The sequence below is a fragment of the Panthera tigris genome, chromosome D4 (genome assembly GCF_018350195.1).
Source record: "Panthera tigris isolate Pti1 chromosome D4, P.tigris_Pti1_mat1.1, whole genome shotgun sequence".
NCBI classification, from domain to species: domain Eukaryota; kingdom Metazoa; phylum Chordata; class Mammalia; order Carnivora; family Felidae; genus Panthera; species Panthera tigris.
This window is the reverse complement of record NC_056672.1, coordinates 45,444,583-45,466,111: the sequence shown is the minus strand read 5'-3', so window position 1 is coordinate 45,466,111 and position 21,529 is coordinate 45,444,583. Positions and strand designations below refer to the sequence as shown.

General features: G+C 43.3%; 1 protein-coding gene across 7 annotated transcripts; it reads right to left on the bottom strand.

Annotated features, from left to right (window-relative positions):
* Positions 1 to 739: 739 nt before the first annotated feature.
* On the bottom strand, positions 740 to 21,065 carry KLHL9 (kelch like family member 9). Of its 7 annotated transcripts, none has more exons than XM_042963641.1 (4): positions 20,772 to 21,065; positions 20,150 to 20,229; positions 6,346 to 6,491; positions 740 to 5,306 (listed from the first exon to the last, which is right to left on the bottom strand). In XM_042963641.1, the coding sequence occupies exon 4, from the start codon at positions 4,455 to 4,457 to the stop codon at positions 2,604 to 2,606; it is 1,854 nt and encodes a 617-aa protein (XP_042819575.1). In that variant the 5' UTR covers positions 4,458 to 5,306; positions 6,346 to 6,491; positions 20,150 to 20,229; positions 20,772 to 21,065; the 3' UTR covers positions 740 to 2,603. The 7 variants fall into 7 exon arrangements, 3 of the variants coding, with proteins under 3 accessions (XP_042819575.1, XP_042819576.1, XP_007098577.1); XM_042963642.1 differs by having other exon boundaries at positions 740 to 5,302; XM_007098515.3 differs by lacking the exon at positions 20,150 to 20,229.
* Positions 21,066 to 21,529: the final 464 nt, after the last annotated feature.

Here is a 21,529-nt window from a genome sequence, read left to right as displayed (position 1 = left end):
TTTCATCTTTTCTGTAAAAAAAAAAAATCAGCTCCAATCATTTCAAAGCTACTGAAGTTTTCTTTATAAGCAAGGAATTCCGGATGTAATTAGTAGTATTTGAATAGCATCAGTCAGCTATTTTATGATTGCCAAGAGAGAGATCAACTGCAGAAAATTATAAAGTGAAAGGATGAGAGGTGGAGTGTGTGAGGCTGCAGGCAGGGGAAATAGGGGGAGCAGTTAGGCAACATTTAGCTAATTACAAAGCAACAGAGTCAAAGGTAACAGAAGGCAGAAACCTTTTTTCAACAAGGCAAAGAGAAAAGCTTGTGCTTCTAGAAGGCAAACAGGGCAATACCATCTCAGCCTGTCAGAATTAGCGCCAAAAGACTCATACATCAATACTAGGTAAAAAATAAAGGAGGGATGCCTGGCTGGCTCAGTTGGTAAGAGTACGCAACTCTTAATCTCTGGGTTGTGAGTTCAAGCCCCAGGCTGGGTGTGAAGCCTACTTAAAAAATAAACATAAATTAAAAAAAAAAATAATAAAGGAACTATAGCAGAATTATCCCTAAAAGGTCAAAATGCAAAAGGATGGACAAATTTTACCTCAAAAATTAACTAAATGGCCCTGCCTTTGTAAAACTGTAATAGATTGAGAAAATGAAATCGATGCAAGCAAATGCCAGTTAAATTACATTTATTATATAGAGAGCCTATAACTTGGTATGAAAAAACAAAGCAACTCCAATAGGTATCATCACAAGGGTAAAAGACATGAACATTCAAACACAGGAAACACAGCTACTCAAAAGAAACCGCACAAATATTTAACCTTATTAATAAAGAAATGATTGGGATGCCATTTCTTGCTTATTCAATGCACAAAGTTTACATCAATTTCTACTTTTTCTATTTTCTAAATGTACTCAATGTGCTACTTTTAGTAATAAAAAATTAGTCATTTAAAAAAACATAGAAAGTATGAAATTTTCTGCCAATGCAGAAATCATAAAAAGCATTAAAATGAATCAACACTTGTATGGGCAGTAAGGTTCAGATCCCTGGAAGCCAATTCCTCTTGTCTTGGTTCCTGAGTTTTATTATGGGATTGTCAATAAAAAGATTGTTCCTGGTTTATACTATGACAACTTCCCAAGTGTAGGGATATACATATTCATATGTATGTCAAAGTACATATGTAAATTTTTTCTTCAGGTAGGCAATTATTCTAGGAAAGTACCTCTCCAGAATCACTCACTACATAAAGAGGACTCCTTTTGCTGAAAGAGTCTCACTAGGATCTCCCCATGTGATTCGCAACCAGGTGGGATGCCCTTGGTATTTTAAAGGCTGAACATGGACTTTAGTACTGCCTGAAAGACAGCAGAGTCCTAAGCTTTCTGTAGCTGGCTTCTTAGGGAATCTGAAGTTGGTCCTGTTCTTTAGACATAGCCAAAAGGACATTATTCTGATTCGACGCAGAACTGACTGTATCTCTCCTGCTCAAATCACAGCCTTGAGGCAGATCACACAAAGCTGGAGCAACCACCCCAAATCAAATGATCATGTTAGAATGACTGAGTTGGGAAACCGAACTTAAAATCCTATAGTTTTGTTCAGCATATTCCTTTCTCAGCTGTCTTCATGTAAGTTTTACCGAATAAAAAGGTAGAAAATAGCACAGCTTACATTTACTCAGCTAAACCAATTCTCAGAAACCTGAACTTTGCTAAATAACCTGTATAAAAGCAACTCCACAGAATTCACAAGCAGAAGAAGTAAAAGAAGTTTCATCTGAAGTGACAATTTAGTCAAATGACAAATTTGGTGGTCAATTTAATATGTTGTAGCCCTTATCTGTCTCAATTTAGTATGACTCTACAGACACTTATTCTCTGGTACTGAATTCCCATTTGAATATAAATAGCTGCTAGGTAGAACAAAAAATTAATTTAAAAACAATTTCCCTACAGATGAAGTATCAACTTAAAAATCAGATGTGCCTATGTGTGGACATACGAATGTATATACACATGTATGTATGCGTGTGTGTGCGCACACGACCTTATATTTTCTCTCTCCCTTTCCCTCTCCAGAGAGAAATACAAAACCCTGGCTTAGGGCTTTACTGTTTATTTCTAAGAAACTTCACGTATTCTGAATGCACTCACACGATCTGGTGAATTGGCAACGATGTCAAAAACTATATGAAAAAAGGGACGTAGGTAATAATATTTGGCGACCTTTTATTTTAGGTTAGAGCAGGCAGCCTCCCTTTGATGTTTTGAAGTCAAAGATGAAAACTCTCCACTTTGAAGCATAATGAACACAGTTACACATTTACTACGATCACCTACAATTTAACTTACACAACACCACAAAGACATCTAAAACAGTTCGCTACCTATCTTCTTACATCTGTTAAAACAGCTGGCTATGTTGAATACATTTTCACAATACATTTGTTAACCATATGATAAACACACTAAGCCAAACAATACAAATAACATCAGTTACCACTTATCTAATTAACTGTACCAATCGCTGTAAGAAGATAACAACTGAAGGGGAAGTGTGAGATCATCCATGATGCGCTGTAAAGGTATTACATTTTAGTCCTAAGAATGATCTGAAGGTGCTGAAAGAGGTGATTCTCTAGAAGGTGACCCAGGGTTTTCCTCAGGTGGAAAAACTGTGAGAGTACAAGCTCGAATGCCACCAAGAGACTCTGGAAGGTCAAAAACTTTATGCCACTCATCCTTCTCTGGGTCATATTTCTGGACAATTTCTACCATACAACGATTATTCCAAGAATATCCACCTACAACATAGATTTTATTTTCAAAGACGGCAACTCCAACATCACTTTGACCTCTTAACATAGCAGCAATTGGAGTCCACTGGTCCAGGGTTGGTGAATAGTATTCACAGCTTAGAACATCATCATAATCGCTTGTTCCTCTGAAGTGATTGCCACCAATGACATAGAGCTTGTCTCCAACTGTACACATGCAGTGCAGACCTCTGACTGTAGTCATTGGAGCCTTCTGTGCCCATTTGTCTGTATCTGGGTCAAAACACATAAGCTCATTTTGGAAAGTGTCATGAGTAATTCCTCCTGAAATATACATTAAGCCTCCATACACTGTTCCGGCATGGCCATAGTGCGGTTCACTCATCTTTGCAACATAGCTCCACTCATTCATCCTTGGGTTATAACATTCTACTGTGGCCAGCTCACCAGCTGCACTGCGCCCACCAACAGCATATAAATGTCCCTTGAGAGCACTCAAGTGGAAGAATGTGCGCTTTTCGTTTAAAGATGCAACCTGCATCCATTTGTTATACCGAGGATCAAATCTGAAAACTGTATCGACAGCAGTCTTTCCTTTCGTGTCATAATTACTTTGACCACCAACTACATAAAGAAAGTTTCCAATGACAGCAATACCATGCTGGTAACGAGGAGCATCCATGGGGGCTAAAGATCTCCATTCTTGTGCCCTTTCGTCATACATCCGCAGTTCTTTACTGACAACCAGCTGCTGCCTCAAAACTCCTCCTAATGTGACCAAGTGCGTCGAGTCAGATCGAATGGCAGTTCTATCTGACTGCATCACTGGCTGCATGTATGGCATCATTTGGTAATTGCTAGCTTCTAAAAGCAAATTCACACAGGTATTGTCTGTTCTCATGAAATCTACTGTCTGCACGTAATTGATGAGATCCTGTGGTGTCATCAATGGAAATCGAATATTCTTCATTAATTTTGCAGCATAATCCATCCGAGGATCTTCCAACCTTAGCCAGCGACAGGCAGCCTTGAAGAGCTCAAGTTCAGTACAGTGCTTAAGACTATTACTGGAAAGCACAAAGGCAAGCCGTTCAAAAGGGAGTTTTAGAAACTCTCCAGTACTCAATAATGCAGGAAAATTCTTCAGGATGAAATTATTGACATACTTATCCACTTCTATGAGATTGTAGGTGTTAGCAATTCGTCCAACTTCAACGCAGTTATCTAAAGAGACTCCCGAAATAAGAAATACTTTACAGAAGTCCAAAACAGGTAAGATTTGTAAAAAGCTGGCAGCTTCAAGAGTGTCCTGAAGGTTGTCCATATTAAGAGAAAGTTTTGCAGTATAAATAAAATCAATTATTTTCTTCAGACCAACCTTGTTCACCCCATGAAGCTTAATGCACATTAGATCTTGTTCTTTCATTCCACCCGTGAACATAGCCTTGAAATAATCGCTAGCAGACGCCATCATAGCTCTGTGAACGGGGAAGATTTCATCTCCATCACCCGGTACCAGTGTCACATCGCAAAGCAATCCTTCTATTCTAAGCTGATCAAAGCCTTGCAATACCACCGAACTGTGAGTATTGCTGGTAAAAAAACGTGTGGTTCCTGCCTTGCAAGGCTGCAAATGGGCGGAGACGCCCATTTCGCCGTTACCAAGAGACACTTTCATGTGTGAAAGCCTTCCTTTTGCACAGATCTGTGCCGGAGAAAGAAGTTATAATCTGAAAGCTTTCAAGGAAACGAGGCTGTCCAAAGAGCCGGGGAGCTCGCTTTCCTTATCAAGGGCAAGCAGTCCCTGCGGCACCCCTCAGATCACACCAGTCAGTCATCCACTGAAAACTGTCCGATAGCAGGACCACAAAGGGCTGTGGACCTCAAATCTGACTATCATGCAGATGATTCATCACCAGAAAGCTGTTAAGTGACCCGGTTCACCTGGTCCGTCCGGCCTGCGCTGCCGCTCCTCCAGCAGTTCCGCTCCGGGCCAAGGGGGAGGCGCCGCCACGTACTGCGGCTCGCTTGGCGGCGAGGCCGGCCACCTCAGCGAGCGGCCCGCGGCGCCCTCCGCTGTCACCAGAGCGTCGCGGCGGCTACGGAGAGCGGTGTTAGGACGAGGGCCTGGAACGAGGGCCTGGCTTGAGCCCGGGCCTGGAACAAGGGCCTAGCCCCGGACGCCGAGCCGCTCCTTCCGGAAAGGCCTCGTCCCAGGATCCCCAGGGCTAGGAGCGGCCGCGGCAGCTACTGCGGCTGCGCAGCCGTCCGACCTCGTCAGTGGGCGGACGTATGGGGGATGGGGAGGAAGGACGGGGGAGACGCAAAGGGCGGGGGTTGGGGAGGAGGAGGGGTGTGGTGTGGGCGCGAGCAGGGCCTCTCGGGGTCGCTGCGGGGGTGGGATTCAATGGACCGGAACGGGTGCTGGTATGTTACGCTGCGCGTGTGGTATAAACGTGTCGCGGCCTCCGAGCTCTCCTCCTCAATTCGTACTTTTTCTTTAAGATTTGTACTTCCTGGCTTCTGCCTTTGGAATAACAATGAAATGCGGCTTTTGTATGAATTGAAAAGAAATGGGGCAGTAGAGAGGGCGGAGGAGGAAGATGCTTAACACTGTGCCTCAATAAAGCACGTTAGCTGTGATTTCTATCCGGCACAACATAATAGCACCTCAATTATAACTTGGGTTCATATTTTCAAATTACTAATCCCTCGAAACATACATCGTGTGTCTCTCAGTAACCAAACTGTGACCCCGCTATGTGAATAACGTAGCCTAAATTTTGTCCTCAAAATGCAATTCCATCATCAGTAATTGTTTCCCGCTCACACATCTTTACGTGGCTATACAACTTTCCAATGAATATACATACTATAGTTTCCTTTGCCCATTATTTGCTCCTGAATATATATAACTTCTTGTACTTCATTCTTTTATAGTCTCTAATAAACTTATAAAATCTAGGCACAAAACTTTCCCCCGTTTTTGGATAAATCCTAAGGATGGGACTCAAGACATGTAAAAATGTTCCCAAAATGTGGTCACCAGCAATGTTTGTGCATTTCCCCTCTATCTATTTTTCCCTTTATGAATATTTTTATTAACTTGAATTTCTTTCGTAGTAAACTTAAATATGAATAAATGTACATTGTGACACAATTTCTTCCAACACTTTCCACAGTCTGAAGGGATTCATGTCTTTTAAATCTGTCTAGTTTCTTTATGCATATGCGAACTAGTAAGAATATAACATTTTATTATACTCTATTTTCATGTAAAAGATAGCAACCTATAGTCACTGTTCTGCACCTACTTTTTTTTTCACTTGGAGATCTTCCCATATTTGTAAATAGAGAACTTTATATTGTTTCCCTATAAATGGTTGTATCATAAATTATTTAACCAATCCCCTACTGATGGACAGTTAGCTGGTTCCAATCGTTTTCTTTTGTTTCAGTAGATGGCAGCAAGTTCCAGAGGGTTCAGACTGCCAGTGGCCTCCACCAGATGCTCCAGCATATCTTAAACATGTTCAGCATAAGAGGTTGGTTGGATTGAGACTGACCTGAAAATATTCTTTACTGGACTTCATCAGCATTGGGAAGTCTTGGAAACCTGCTTGGTGCAGGAGTTGGCGATAGAAAGACTCCCCTGAGCAATGAAGACTCCATACCGGCTGTGAAGAAGGACTTCTAAGGAATCAGTCTCTATCTGAAAAAGGAAGAATAGAGCTACTATTTTGACAGCTGTCAGAGCAAGAAATGATGAGATCTCTTTATTATCAAGTTTGCAAGAATGATTAAGAGCTAAGGAAACAGACCTATGCTCTTTTATTTGTTTGTTTATTTATTTAGAGAAAGAGGAGAGAGCTAGTAGGGTAGAGGGGCAGAGGGAGAGAGAAAGAATCTTTAAGCAGGCTCCACACACAGCGCAGAACCCAATGTGGGGCTCGATTCCATGACCCTGGGATCATGACCTGAGCTGAAATCAAGAGTGGGTCTCTTAACCAACTGTGCCACCCAGGTGCCCCAGACCTGTGCTCTTAATAAAACAATTAGTATGGAGGTGCTTGGGTGGCTCAATTGGATAAGCGTCAAGACTCTTGATTTCAGCTTAGGTCATGATCTCAAGGTTCATGAGATCAATCCCTGTGTCCGGTTGTCTGCTGACAGCACAGAGCCTGCTTGGGATTCTCTCTTTCTCTCTGCCCCTCCCCAGATCTCACATGCACTCCCCCCCCCCTCAAAATACATAAATGAACATTTAGTAAAAACAATTACTATGGACAGATACACTTCATCATACTCCCACATGTTTAGTCATTTTGAAAGATTTCATCATGAAATAAATCAAATGTGTCACATTTATTGATAGTATTAAGCAACTATAAAGTCAAAACACCCAGTTCATAGGAGGCACCAGCCCATCATAAATGACTTTATTCATGTACTTACCTTTTTTATTATATTTATTGTTTTCAATATTTTTGCTTGTATGCTGTTATGCTCACCTGTACATTATATTAGTTATACAGTGGTCACCTTTATATTTTTAAATTATTCTCTTTGTTCTGTTTAAAGTTTTACTTTCAAATCTTTTTGTATTGGTTTATTTTTAGTAAATAAATACCAAGACTGTTTTTGTAGCTTAATTAAAGGTACAGTTCATCCATTCATTTCATCCAAACTACATGTAATACTTAAGTCTCTAAATCATAGGCGCTATGCCTGCCTTCAAGATAAAAAGCTGAATAAAGAAAACCAAGTGCCATCCCTCTTGGAACTTTTCCTTTTTGTTGGAAGGAAACATGAAAGTCTTAAGCAATCAGTTAATTAATTTCAACTACATTATAGACTAACACAGAAAGCAAAAGAAAAGTAGCATCTATCACCAGAAACTGGAGGATGCAAAAATACTAAGCCCTGATATCTGTTGCACGGTTCTAGAATTTGCAGAGTGCTATGGCTAGAAATGTCAACTTGGGAGCTGAAGTATACCTGGTCCCTAAATGCTAAGGAATGAATGAGGTCTTTTAGACATAGAAAATAGAAGCCTACCACAAATTGAACCGTAGGGACCTTCACAATTTCATGGGGGAAGAGAATAAGGAGCCTGAGAACGACACTGGAATGGAGGCAGCACAATAGGAGGACAAGCAGGAGACAAGGGTGATGAGAGGTGTTTAAGGCAAGAGATATGTCAAAAGGTGATGTCTTGTCTTCAGGGAAAGTGAGGTTTGGCAGAATTCGTGCCCCAGAATCCAGATCAGAGTGTATTGACTGAGGGCAAATAAGATAAGAGGTATTGGAGACAGAGTGGATAGAAACTATTGACTGAGGGTAAATAAGATAAGAGGTATTGGAGACAGAGTGGATAGAAACTTTTCTTGAGAAGGTTTATCTGTGAAGGAAAGAAGAGAAATAGGGAAGGACCTGAAAGGAAAAAAATTGGGATAATAAAAAGATAAATTAAAAATTTTTCAAAATCAGGTGCAACCTTTTTTTTTTTTTTTTTTTTTAATTTTTCAACATTTATTTATTTTTGGGACAGAGAGAGACAGAGCATGAACGGGGGAGGGGCAGAGAGAGAGGGAGACACAGAATCGGAAACAGGCTCCAGGCTCTGAGCCATCAGCCCAGAGCCTGACGCGGGGCTCGAACTCACGGACTGCGAGATCGTGACCTGGCTGAAGTCGGACGCCCAACCGACTGCGCCACCCAGGCGCCCCCAGGTGCAACCTTTTTACAAACATTTTGGAGGATAGAGTTCCAGGAATGGGTGTAGTAGCACGAAGCGTATAAAATCAATATTTTATTTCTTTTAAATAATTGCTTATTTAATAGGCTAAAATGTCAGGCATCACTGTTCAATCATGTTTACGTACTCGTGGGCTAGAATGTTCTTTCATTTGCTTTGTTTGCTAGTTTTAGTTCTCTTTATTTGGGTTTCATTTTACGACATTAACTAGTTTTGTACTGTCCTGATGAATTTTGTTTTTATATATCCTTACTTCTGAAAAGTGGGTATAGACCTCATGCAGATTGTGGCTACAGTCCTATGATGTACCTCTTTGTCAGTTTCATATTTACAAATAACAGCCCATTTTCTTTATATTTTCTCTGAGTGCCGGTGTGTTGAATGTGTAGAACACCAGTACTCTCCGTCCTCATTCCTCCATGGATCTTATGAATTATCAGTTCCCATTTATATTTTAAATACTTCACATTTCTTTCTTCTTCTTTTTTTTTTTTTTTGAAGTCTATTTATTTTGGGAGAGACCACACGTGTGCACAAGTGGGGGAGGGTCAGAGAAGAGAGAGAGGCAGAGAGAGAGGGAAGAGAGAGAATCCCAAGCAGGCTCTGCACCATCCTTGTGGAGCCCGATGCAAGGCGAACTCAGGAACCTCAAGATCATGACCTGAGCTGAAATCAAGGGTCAGATGCTCAACCAACTGAGCCACCCAGGTGCCCCCCTTCACATTTTTTTCTATATTCCATTAGAATTTTGTTTATTTTTATCTATGATTTGCGATGAGCATCTAAATCAATGTGTCTAGATTGCCAGGCATTTATCCCATTACCATTTACTGGAAAGCTCTTTTCTTCCGTATTAACATCTAATTCTAAACTTAATTACTACTGATAATATGACCATATCTGGGATTGTTTTCTTCATTGTTCTGGCCACCTGAGTTCCCTTACTGTCACCATGTTTACGTGTGTTGTAACTGTATTATAATCCAATTCCTTGTCTGGTAAAGCTAGATATGTAAAAATGTTTCCTGTTCTATTCTTCGATATTTTTGCTTGGTTATCTTTCCTGATTAACTTCTGAATTGTTCTACAGAGGTCAGCATGGGTCTTATAAAAATCATGAAATTTTAGGGGCGCCTGGGTGGCTCAGTCGGTTGAGCGTCCGACTTCGGCTCAGGTCACGATCTCCCGGTCCGTGAGTTCGAGCCCCGCGTCGGGCTCTGGGCTGATGGCTCAGAGCCTGGAGCCTGCTTCCATTCTGTGTCTCCCCCTCTCTCTGCCCCTCCCCTGTTCATGCTCTGTCTCTCTCTGTCTCAAAAATAAATAAAACGTTAAAAAAAAATTAAAAAAAATCATGAAATTTTATAATGTTACCATAACCATCCTGCAGTGAATATAAAATTCTGAGAAACTTCCTTCACCAGATGGGCAAATGAAGCTGCATTAGCGAATTTCTCTTTCACAAAAATCTAAGGTAGGGAACAAAGAATAGATTAAAGCATCAGAAAGTACAAATGTAACCACTAAAAAGAGAAGCCCAAGGAAAAAGAGAAAGAATAATTTTTCAAGTAAAAAAAAAACCGATTAAAAAACCAGAAATCCAACTAAAAGAATCACCCATAACTCACTAGGGGAGATTCAACTTGCAGATTCTATGCAGGGTTCTGCATGGAACACCTCTTCTGCTCAGAAACGACTCAGCTTCCCAAGTTGTGGTTTTCTCAAATGGAAAATGGAGTAAAAAATATTTGTAGAGCTGACATAAGTACATTTAAAGGCTCTTAGCCACCCCTTCCTTGGGGTTAGCACTTAATAAGTGGTAGCTATTTTCTTCATTTTCTCCATTACATGTCTTTTCCTATAAACTGGTTTGAAACTATGCCATCTCGCTCTTGATAGCTGACAAGTCAGCTGAGTTCTAGCAATAAACCTGAAGAAAATAAGCGGGCATCGCATCAAAGACGTGTTTGATTTCTGTGCAGTCAGCACAGTCAGCGTCTTACATCAGTATCTGAAATTGGGAGGAGGCTCCTAGCCCAGGATGGGGAAGATGTACCTGATTCTTTTGCTGATTCCAGCACCTGATACCTCTCCCTCCTTTCCTGGATCTATTATTCCCTTACCTCCATTTTCACACAAGTCTCCTTCTTCATTCAGCTCGTCACTTACCGGGGAGCCCTCCTCCCGTGCTCCCCTTCCTCACACTGCCCTTTCAGTACAGCAGCTCCCTGTTCTGTTGTGGTTTCCGGCTGAAAGGTTTCCCAGATGAACACAAAGAAATAGTTGAATGATATTTCCAGATTTTGTAAAAAAACATATGTAAGAGAAGTCTTCCTTTTTTATGTCGAATACGTTTGATGAATGAGGGCAGCCAGCCCATGTAGTTCAAAGGAAACAGAAAGCAGGATGCAGTCACTGTGTGGGCTAATAAAGCTCTGGCAGGAAGAGCCCGCGATGGCCAAGTACGACAGGGCCAGACACCAAGTCTGTGGAGGGCAGGCTTTTCTGGTCTGTGTAGATGTGCCTCTTTGGGGGGAATTTTCCTCTGGAACTGATAAGAAGCTCTTTCCTAGCAGAAATTGATCCTCATATTAGGAATAAGCCTCATGCCATAGCTTTCATTACAGAAGATGAGTCTTCACCTTTAAGCAGGGCCTGGCACTTTTGGGCCTGAGGCAGCTATAGTGAGAGCAAGAGGGTGCAAAATGTTTCCTTTCTCCAACCTGGCGTGCAAACTCAGGGCCCCTGATTAATGACCCGCTCCTCGTACTGTCTGACGCTAGGAGGTGGGTACGGCCTGAAAATCTGAGGGTAAAAACTGCAAAGGTATTTTGAGGACAATCTCATATTTGATGGTGCATTAAATTTCTCAGTTAATAGTAAATTTCCAGTTTCACAAATTCATTTTTTATACCCGATCTCTTGACTTTATAATTAGGAAAATCTATTCATCAAAACTTTGCATCAGGATTGCAACATCCCTTTCTAACTCTGACACAGTAGTAAAAGAGAGCAGTCCTGCTCCAGGTTTGTCTGGAAACTTCCTAGTCACCCCTGGTGAAAAGCCCAGCTAATTATCACATCTTCACTGAACCCTGAAGACTAATCCCTTGGCAGAGTTCTTAACTCACAACGCTGAATGCCTACGGTTGCTGCATGGCTGTTTTTACGGCACTAATTACCCTATATTCCTCTTTTGTTGTGTCCTGTTCCTGGAAGATGAGAGCCCCTTGAAGGAGAGGACTTTACTTGATTCATCTCAGAGTGGGTATTGACGAATGACTCTCATGACTGTTACCTGCTGTTCACTATGACAGCACCTAATTAAAATGCACTGAAACCTTCTGTTTGTCCTTGCATTAAATGTTTCTTGGTAGATTCCCCAAGCGAAAAGTATGTTGCTATGAGTGAAACACAGAACCTTGTGATTAAGATAAAACACCTAGTATGGTGCCTGGGTGGCTCAGTTGGTTGAGTGTCCAACTCTTGGTTTTGGCTCATGCTTCATGAGTTCAAGCCCCGCCTCAGGCTCTGGGCTGGCAGCGCAGAGCCTGCTTGGGATTCTTTCTCTCCCTCTCTCTGCCCCTCCTCTGCTCACACTCTCCCTCTCAAAAAACAAAAAACAAAGATAAAACACCTAGAATGCATGCATTCAGTGACTGAAAAATATACCAAGACCAAATAACAGTTAAGGAAAATAGGTTTCAAATCACACTGGCTGCATCAGATGACTGGGTTATCTTTGCTGATGTGAATAAATAATATCTAAACACTCCCTAGAGGGAGTATGGATGACTGGTCAGAGAGCTCATTTATCACACTATTCTCACATCGAACATGTTAATCTGCGAAAGTAGAGAAACCAAGGAGAGTCTAGACAAGGATGGCCTTCTCAGTAAAGGGCTGTGTAGCACCTTGACCTGTCCCCATTCTGCTCCCGGATGTACTCTGAACCTCCCATCTCCTGCAGGGACCTGTACAAGTTCCTTTTTGAGGCTACTTTTCTGGAGCAGTTACAGCCACCAAGGAAGCAGGCATTCTTTCCCATGTGGGACCTGGGGAAGACTGTTCTCTTTGGGATCCACTGGGGCGTTAACTCTGATCTCTTTATCTCTGACCCCTCCCTGCCCACTGGACCATTTTACCTCTCACTTTCCATTTTATCACCACCACCAAGGGGTGCCTTTCTTCCTCCAAATCCATTTATCACCGGATCCCATAATATTCAAGGATCATTCTGACCCCACCACTTGCCTTTTACTTTCGACACAGAGCATGCAAAGCTACCAGAACCTACTCCCCACCATGTCTTTCAACACTACCCCCTCACTTGACCTACACTTCCCACGTCCATTTTCCCCTCTTCAGTTACCTGTGTTTCAAGGACAAACTCCACGCCAAGGTTGCAGAGTCCCTGGGAAGAACCCCCCAAGCAGGTCAGAGAGAAGAGATTATCACAAGATATTCAGTCCCTAAACTGGATAGCTCTTTCCCTACACCTTCACCTATGGCAAAGGAAGGCCAGATGGCCATGTGAGGGGGCCCCTCTAAGACTTCTCATAGGTTTGTAGAATCAGGCCCCCAGCCTCCATCAGCCTTACCGGGACCTATGGAAAACATGGTATACAGTATTCAGAAATGGTTGTCTGCATAGACCAGAACAGTCCACGAGAAGAGAAACTCCACATAGTCTTCTGCCCTATATATTACGTTACTGTACACACACACACGCACACACACACACACGCACACACATGAAATCTCGCCATTTGCAACAACATAGATGGAATGAGAGTATATTATGCTAAGAAAAATAAGTCAGAGAAAGACAAGTATATGATTTCACTCATATGTGGAATTTAAAAAACTTAACAGATGATCATAGGGGAAAAGAAGGAAAAATAAGATAGAAACAGAGAGGGAGGCAAACCATAAGAGACTCTTAAATACAGGGAACAAACAGAATTGATGCGGGTGGGGTAAATGGGTGATGGGCATTAAGGAGGGCACTTGTTGGGATGCGCACAAGGGGGGAGCCTCCTGGGTTCTCTTCCTGAGGCCAAGACTACACCGTATGTTAACTGGAGGGGGAAAAAAAGCTGAAACTTGACATGTATGCATATGTATAGAATATGGATCTACAAAGATATATGTCAAATTATTTATAGTGTTTTATACAGGGAGTTTGGTAGCAGTCTTCCACTATTTACATACTGTTAAACATTTTTTATAATGAAAACATGTTTCATAATTAAAGAAAAGCTGAGCTGTTTAAATGCACTGGATGTGAGAGTGGGTCACCTAACACCATTAAAAGGAATCTTGTGATGAAAAAATATATATATACGACCACACAAACAAGGCCGACCGAGGAGCTGAATAAGTAAAAAGAATGTGACGGGAAGAAAAGAATATTCTACCATCCAATCACTGCCTCCTCACCACTTGCAGCAATTAGCTCTTCGGTCTCTAGAAGATATCTGTTCTTCTTGATTGTACAAAAATGGAAAAACTACCCTTTTACTTTATTATTCCTTCTTATAAAAGTTTTTTTCTCTTCCTTTTGCTTCTTTTGGATGGTCGTACTCAAAGTTTCATCCTGGTCCACAAGTTGCAAAAAGGCACAACAGGACTGTGCTGGGCAAAGTACACTTGGGGACCAGTGGCCCTATGATGTTTATTAGAAGCAATTTATGGATGTGATAGTTGTCTCTGATTGAGGGCATTACAGTTACAGAGGGGATCGCTGAATGGGGCATCGTTGAAATAGAGGGAATGGGAAAGATGTGGATATTGGGAAGCCAAGGGTGGGATGGAGTAGCCACATTATCTGTTTTCACAGCTCTTCTAGAACTGCCCTTCAGCTATGACGTCAGGATCTAGAAGCTGTATTGCTGTTGCCAATTACATAGCTATTCTTAAAAAATTTGACTCAATGGGTGTCTGGGTGGCTCATTTGGTTGAGTGTCCAACTCTTGATTTTGGCTTAGGTCATGATCCCAGCATCATGGGATTTGGCTCCACGCTGAGTGTGGACCCTACTTAAGATTCTCACAATCTCTCTCTCTCTCTCTCTCTCTCTCCCCCCCCCACCTCTCTCCCCTGCTCACCTAATTAAAAAAAAAAAAGCACTCTCTAATTAAAAAAAAATTGACTCAAGAAAGCCACAACCTTAAACTTAGGAGCTAAGTCACATTAACGACAATGTTCTGAGGTTGTTAGAGTTTATGTCGTTCTTACCTCTTCTCAAGTTTTACTGTTTAACCTTTACTTGGATTCTATGAAATATCATTATATTCCTGTAATTACCCTGCATATTGATGCAGATTGTCACATTGTCCTAGGGGCATATTATGTGTATTTTTTGAGGACAAATCATGATGTCCCTTTAATAATAAAAATATAATTTAAAAATGTTTTATCATAGGGACTCCTCGGTGGCTAAGTTGTTTAAGTACCCGACTTTGACTCAGGTCATGATTTCACAGTTTATGGGTTCAAGTCCCGCATCGGGCTCTGTGTGGACGATTCAGAGCCTGGAGACTGCTTCCGATTCTGTGTCTCCCTCTCTCTCTGCCCCTCCCCCGCTTGTGCTGTCAAAAATAAACATTAAAAAAATATTTTATCATAGATTCTTATCCATCTTAAAATCTCTATTACAAACATACACTTTATAATATGCACAGTATTTTATAACTATAATATATATATTATAAATAAAAATAAACATTGGAGGTGTGTGCTCAACATTTTTTCTGAGGGGTAGAAGGTGAAACATCGAATACCTGTATCTCCATAACCCTGTGTACCCCACCTTGAAGTCATGGTGGACATTCTCTGGGATTCCACATATGTGTTCAAAGTTGACAGCTTTGTTTTGGTCACAGGAATCGCACAAGATTTTTATACACACTTTTCTGGACATGTTAAGCGTACCCAGAAGAGCTAGATTGTGTGAGATTGTACGCCCACAGCACCGAGTAAATGTCACAATCCCTTCTCCCAAGGTGGCTGTGGGCTCTCAGGACAGATCAAGGGCCTATAAGTCACCCCTTCTAGAGCCTGGGTTCATAGAGAGTCCCTGCCCTGCACCCCTGGGCCTCGCTCTCCACCATCCACCAATTCTCATCTTCCTACATTATCTGCCTGGGTACCTGGCAAATCTCCTATCACTAACTAGCACAAGGGCAGTCAAGATCTAGCGCTCCCTCCAGGAAGCTGGGGTCAAGTATCATCCAAATATTCAGGACAGAGATGAGGCCAGTTTAGGACTGCATACAAGTTTAGCACGAACCCCTTGCAAAGGTGTTGAGCTGGCCCCAGTGGAGAGCAGGGACTGTAACTCCTACACCCCACGTGTGGAACTCAAAATTGCTGTAGTGAAGCCTTGAGTTCAGAGGGTGAGGGGGAAACATCTAGGACCATGAATCTATGGTGGGGCACAGTTTCCACCTGCGCCCAAGATCCCATTCCCTTCCGGATGACAGCTGCAGAAGTGGGCATTGCGACTCATTTCTCAGCCTCGGTGAAAGCATACTGCTGGCCCCCCACCCCCACGGGACGTGCCCTGGGGCCAGTAGGGGATGCAGAACTTGGGGCTCTGTTCTGGTAAAGTGCTGCTGGTGGTGGTGGTCTGTCGGGAAGCGTGGACCACGGGCGTGTTGGGGTTGCTAAAGCAGGACGTGTTCTCCACTTTTCCCTCCCGATGGGGAGGTAGCTGCAGGCAGGGCAGCTGATAAAATTGCCTCAGCAAAGCCGGGAGGGAAAGGAGAAAACACTGTTTACAGGTTCGGGAGAGAAACGGACACGTCTTCCAGTAACACGCATGTCACTCTCTAAGCCACTGGAAAGGAACTGGATGCAAAATTAGGGACATGAACAGTGAGCCATGATACAGGTCACCCCCTCTCCTGCCCACCAGGCAGCCCAGCAACGAAGGGGGTCAGTACTGCAAACTAGGTGCTGAGATGGATGTGCTCAGGCCTGAGACGACAACAGGTGCTACTCAGAGGTGGGCATTGTCCGCAAGACCCATCTGTTTTGAAACAAACTTTGAACTCAAAAGTCAATTCTCCCTGCCATTTGGTCCCCCTGAGGCATTGCCCGGCTCAGCAACACCAAAGCAGGGCAAATGGGTCGCCCGGTCATCAGTGACAGGAAAGTTCACACTGCAGACACACAGCACCTGTAGCGAAGCGAGGAGAGCGTGAGGAAGGATCAAGGGTTGAGTGGGTGAAAAGGAGGGACACAGACGGTGGGAAGGAAGGAGAAGGTCTCTATCACCACAAATCAGGCCACTCCCATTCCTTGCTCTTCTCCCCCAGTTCCTGACTCAGGCTCCACCTGCTGGTGGCTGCCTAGAACACTGACGAGGTGGCCTGAACGTGGTGCCATCTCGGCAAGTGTGTGTACATGTTTTCTTGTGCGTGGAGCAGGTGGTGTAGAGGGGGAGGGTGTCTTTGAGCACAAAAGCAATGCCTGCCAGACCCCTTTATGGGTAAGTCCTTTTTTACAGCCATTCTTGATGACACTGTGCAGGATCGTGTGCTCAATGCGAATAGTTGGTGATCGTTGCATGCTTGGTAGAGTCATGGGGTATCTTCTTCAGGACATACACCGCACCTGAACCACAGGCAGGTTCTGCAATTTGTGACAAGGATGCGGGTGTTCTGGGCTCACCCGGGACCACAGTTCAGCCCGCTGAAGCCAATGTGGCCAAACATTCCAAAGGTCTCTCCACAGCCATCCACATGGTCGGGGTCAATGCCGCTAAAGGCCGAGTGGAGTCACTGCTGAAAAAAGAAGAGCCACCAAAAAGTGGAGTCACCAAGGAGGAGGAGTCCCCATGAAATAATAGAAGAGCGACTGGAGCCACCCTTTGTGCCATTTCCACCTGGAGGAGAGAAGAGGGTGGGGTCAATGTAGCTCATCCCGGCTCTCCTCCAGTCTCTTCACCTGCCTTGGCTCCCTCATCCAGGCCTAGAGAAGCAGCCCTTATCTCCTCCAGGCAGGTGCACACTTACACAGCAACTGAAGCCGGGGAAGATTCACGTCTGCTTTTCGTTACATAATTAAAATGGTGAACATTAATTTTTAAAATTGCTTCTCCTAACGTGAATTTCAGACACGATGAGTAACCACATCGGTAGAAAACCCAGGGCTAGAGAACTCAGGGAGGGGGTGACCCTCAGGAGTGACCCTCCTTATGCTCCCAAGGGCAAACACTACTCCCCCAAGGAGAGGCAGTGGCTTCACGTGCTGAAGGACTGGCCGTGGGTTCCATAACAAGCCGCTTCTGACTCACAGTTCTTTGCTTTTCACTGGGGCTGCTCTACGTTGTGAAGTACTAGAATCATCCAGTCTAGAATCCCACTCTCTGACCTCTGCCTTCGCTTTTTCCAAATTGCCCTTCATAGGCCAATTAGTCAGGAAACGACAGTCTTCTGGCTCTTACAGGTGTCCATCAGCAACCTCTGGTCTTTGCTCTCTCTTCATCCATGGTAGATGTTATAGGCTGAGTTGTGTCCACCACCGGCCCCGCAAAATTCACATATTTAGGTACCAACCCCCCAGTATCTCAGAATGGAACTGCGCTTGGAGAGAAGGTCTTTAAAGAGGTGATTAAGCTAAAATGAAGCCCTCAGGGTGGGCATTCATCCAATATGACCGGTGTCCTTATAAGAAGCTGTAGAGACACAGAAAAGGTCACGTGAGGACACGGCAAGAAGGGAGCTGTCTACAAGCCAAGGAGAGAGGCCTCAGAGGAAACCTAATCTGCCCACACCTTGATCTTGGACTTCTAGTCTCCAGAACCGCAAGATAACAAATTTCTGTTGTTTAAGTCCCCCAGTCCATGGTAGTACTTGCTATGGAGGCCCTGGCCAACGAATAGATTTCATGGACCATGACTGAAGCAACATTCTAAACACCCTCACCTCCTTCTTGATTCATCATTCCTATCGGGCAAAAGACCAAACCCTCTGCGTCTCCCTGCACCTGATCTGGCTGAGACTCACTAGATAAGATCACCCAGGCAAGTATATTGTGCCACCACAGTCCTACAGTCTCCAGCTAAGGGACATCTCCACTACTACCTGCAGTTCGGACTTCCATTCATCCCACCTGCTTGGCTAAGTTCCTTCTCAGTGCATTTAAGAGACATGAGTGAACAAGACTGACATTGCTCCCTGCTCCTGGGACCTGGTATCACTGTTCCATGGTCAAGTCTCCCATCCTTAATTATTTCCAACGTTCTCCACTTTGACAAACTTCTATTCCCCCAACCTCAACACATGCATCACACGCCACGTCACAGAGGAAGCAGAAGCCACCAGAAGAGAATTTCTCTTCGCCAAACTAAAAAAAAAAAAAAAAATGTGTAGCCCACCCCTCCTCTCCTCCTTTCCTGTTATAGTGAAAAAGGTTTCTCAAGGTGAATCCATTGAACTTTCCAGCTGGGAAAGTTGCCTTTCTTTCCCCAGGCATACTCCTTTAGTCTATGTTGTGACTTTTGGCTCAGTTGTTTATTATCGCCTTGCACAACAAGGACTCACTGCTCGATCACCAGCATTAAGTGCTTAGCATTTAGCTGGTACTCAAGAACCAATGTATTTTTTGGATCCGCTTGTATAAGAGTATACCAAAGGCATCACTGTATAGCTTCTATATAACATGGAATTCTGCAGAACAATCCCGGCAATCTTTCTATGGCAGTTCACACAGATGGACCTAATTTTGTATTTTGGGTGCGACATAGTTCGACGATTGGACAATTCCACGGTTGTTGTTAAGCTTAATGAACAGGGGAGTCCCACTTCCCAAATGGGAACCTCTCATGCCCAGGGCTGCCTGCAGGAGCCCTGGGCACGAGAGGTTCCCTAGTGAAGCAGCAAAGCCCAGCCTACGTTGTTACAGCAGAGCACATTTGAAGCTCTTTCTGGAGAACCCGAACCTCAGCAAGATGTCTGGCAAATTACAGCTACTCTGTGAAATGCGTAAATAGCTGACATAAATAATCTCTTCCGGCAACTTCACTTAGTATCAGGCCACCTGTGATGATAATCTTTAAGGTACAGGTAAAACAATGGTATAAAGACAAAGACAACTTGTAAGAAAAAAAAAATATATATATATATATATTATATTTATATGTAAATATAAAATGAGGGAGATGGGAAAGGGGATGTTCTCTGACTTTCAGACATAATTTTCAGCCAAGGAAAATCACAACGCTTCACATCAAAAACTCTTTCCAGTGTGGCCATTCGGTTTGGGTGAGTTAGGAACTTGCCTCACACACAACCTGAAAGGGGGTGTCAAATGACTTAGTAATGAAGAAATATTTCAAGGCAACATTCTTAAAAACAAAAGTTAATGATAAAAAATCCTTGATGAACAAAATATCAAAATTTTAGATAAAGACAAGATCTGGCCTTGAATTACAAAAGCCTGAGAGTTGTACAAGTTGGGTGAAGGGACAGCAAAATTCGATTTTGACAAATTCCATTTGGTCTACCCATTTTTTTGTCAAAGAAACTGAAGTTCATTTACTTGCTAAATATCCCGAACACTATTCACACGACACTGCCAGAAAGGAGTATGATTTGCTTACTTACCTCTGATAGTGAAGTATATGTCTCAATACATAGAGAAGCACTTGATGAAAATTTTGATTTAGTCAAAATGGAGACCGAGCCTAAAAATGTGCCAACAAGATAGTTATCACTGTTTTCAGCCGAAGAAAAGATTATCAAAATAATGGCCTGCCATAAAATCATATTTTCAAACTGTGGGAAAAGAATATCATCTGGAATGTGGAAATGAATTAGGGAAAGATGGAGAAAAGAATTAATGTAAATTAAACATGTGTATGCTACTTCTCCAATACCGTTTCAGTACTAACGTTAAATTCTCTCAGACGGCAACTCTCTCAAATGAAGATAAATTGAGCAAAATAGTTAGTTCTGAAAATGATTCATGAGTTTGCTTTCATCGAAGCCCAGGAAATGATAAATTCTGGGTTTGGTATACATAAAATATTTAACGTTAAAATAATCCGAGTTTTAATACACCTACTTTTCAATATTTTTCCAACAGTTTAACGTTGCAGGAAAAAGTAACCTTTACATTTCAATAAAATCATACATATTGATTCGTGTCCAGACTGTAGATGCGTACCGCCTTTCCCTGACCTCGCGTCCTTCTCCCCCAGAAACAATCCTGGATCTGCAAACATACCCCACGAAGTGCACTTTCATCCCGCATCCCGAGGAAATGAACCCTTTGTAAACCGCTCTGGCTGAAACACTGCTCGACAAAGGAGAGGATCCACGCAGGGACCGACCATGAACAAGAAAGGCTCGGTGCGAAGTGCGGCTCAGCTCCCCCTCGGCGGTCAGGCCCGACAAGGGAGGGGTCTGCTCGCTGTCCTCGCGGCCCCACCTTGTCCCGGATTCCCGCGGCGCCCCTCCCGGGAGGGGCTCCCGCTGCCTGCGAAGCTGCGGTTTCCGCGGGACCCGGCGTTAGACGGCCTGGCAGGTTCCGCCGGTGGGCGATGCCGGTTGGGTCGTTACGTTGAGTTCGAGCGCCCCCTTCTGGCCGTTGGGGCGTAGCGAGGGGCCTGGCGCGCGCTGTTTAAGAGCTGGCAACCTGCGGTTTCACTGTGGTCCAGGTGAAGCTGAGAAATTCTCCACTCCTGGTCTCTGCAGACGGCAATGGTGACGGTCAGCGGTAGCTGAGTCTGTTCCTTTGGTTCGCTATGATTTTGGAGCCAAAGCCTGGAAAATAAGGACACCTGAATTCTTTTCAGGCATCTGAAAAGCAATGCCTATAAATTAGGCTGGAATGCCAGAATCCAATTCATGTTTCCTGAGGAAAGTAGACATATCATCAAAATCCAGAAGGCATAAGATCTCTGTTTCTGCTATCAGATTCTCCAGCATATCTTCAGTCGGCTCAGTATGGAGACACAGCTAGTTTACAGGAAGATCCTCCTG

Bases quoted from the DNA above. Each gene is read 5' to 3' on its own strand.
- KLHL9 (XM_042963641.1), bottom strand. From the start codon at position 4,457: ATGAAAGTGTCTCTTGGTAACGGCGAAATGGGCGTCTCCGCCCATTTG.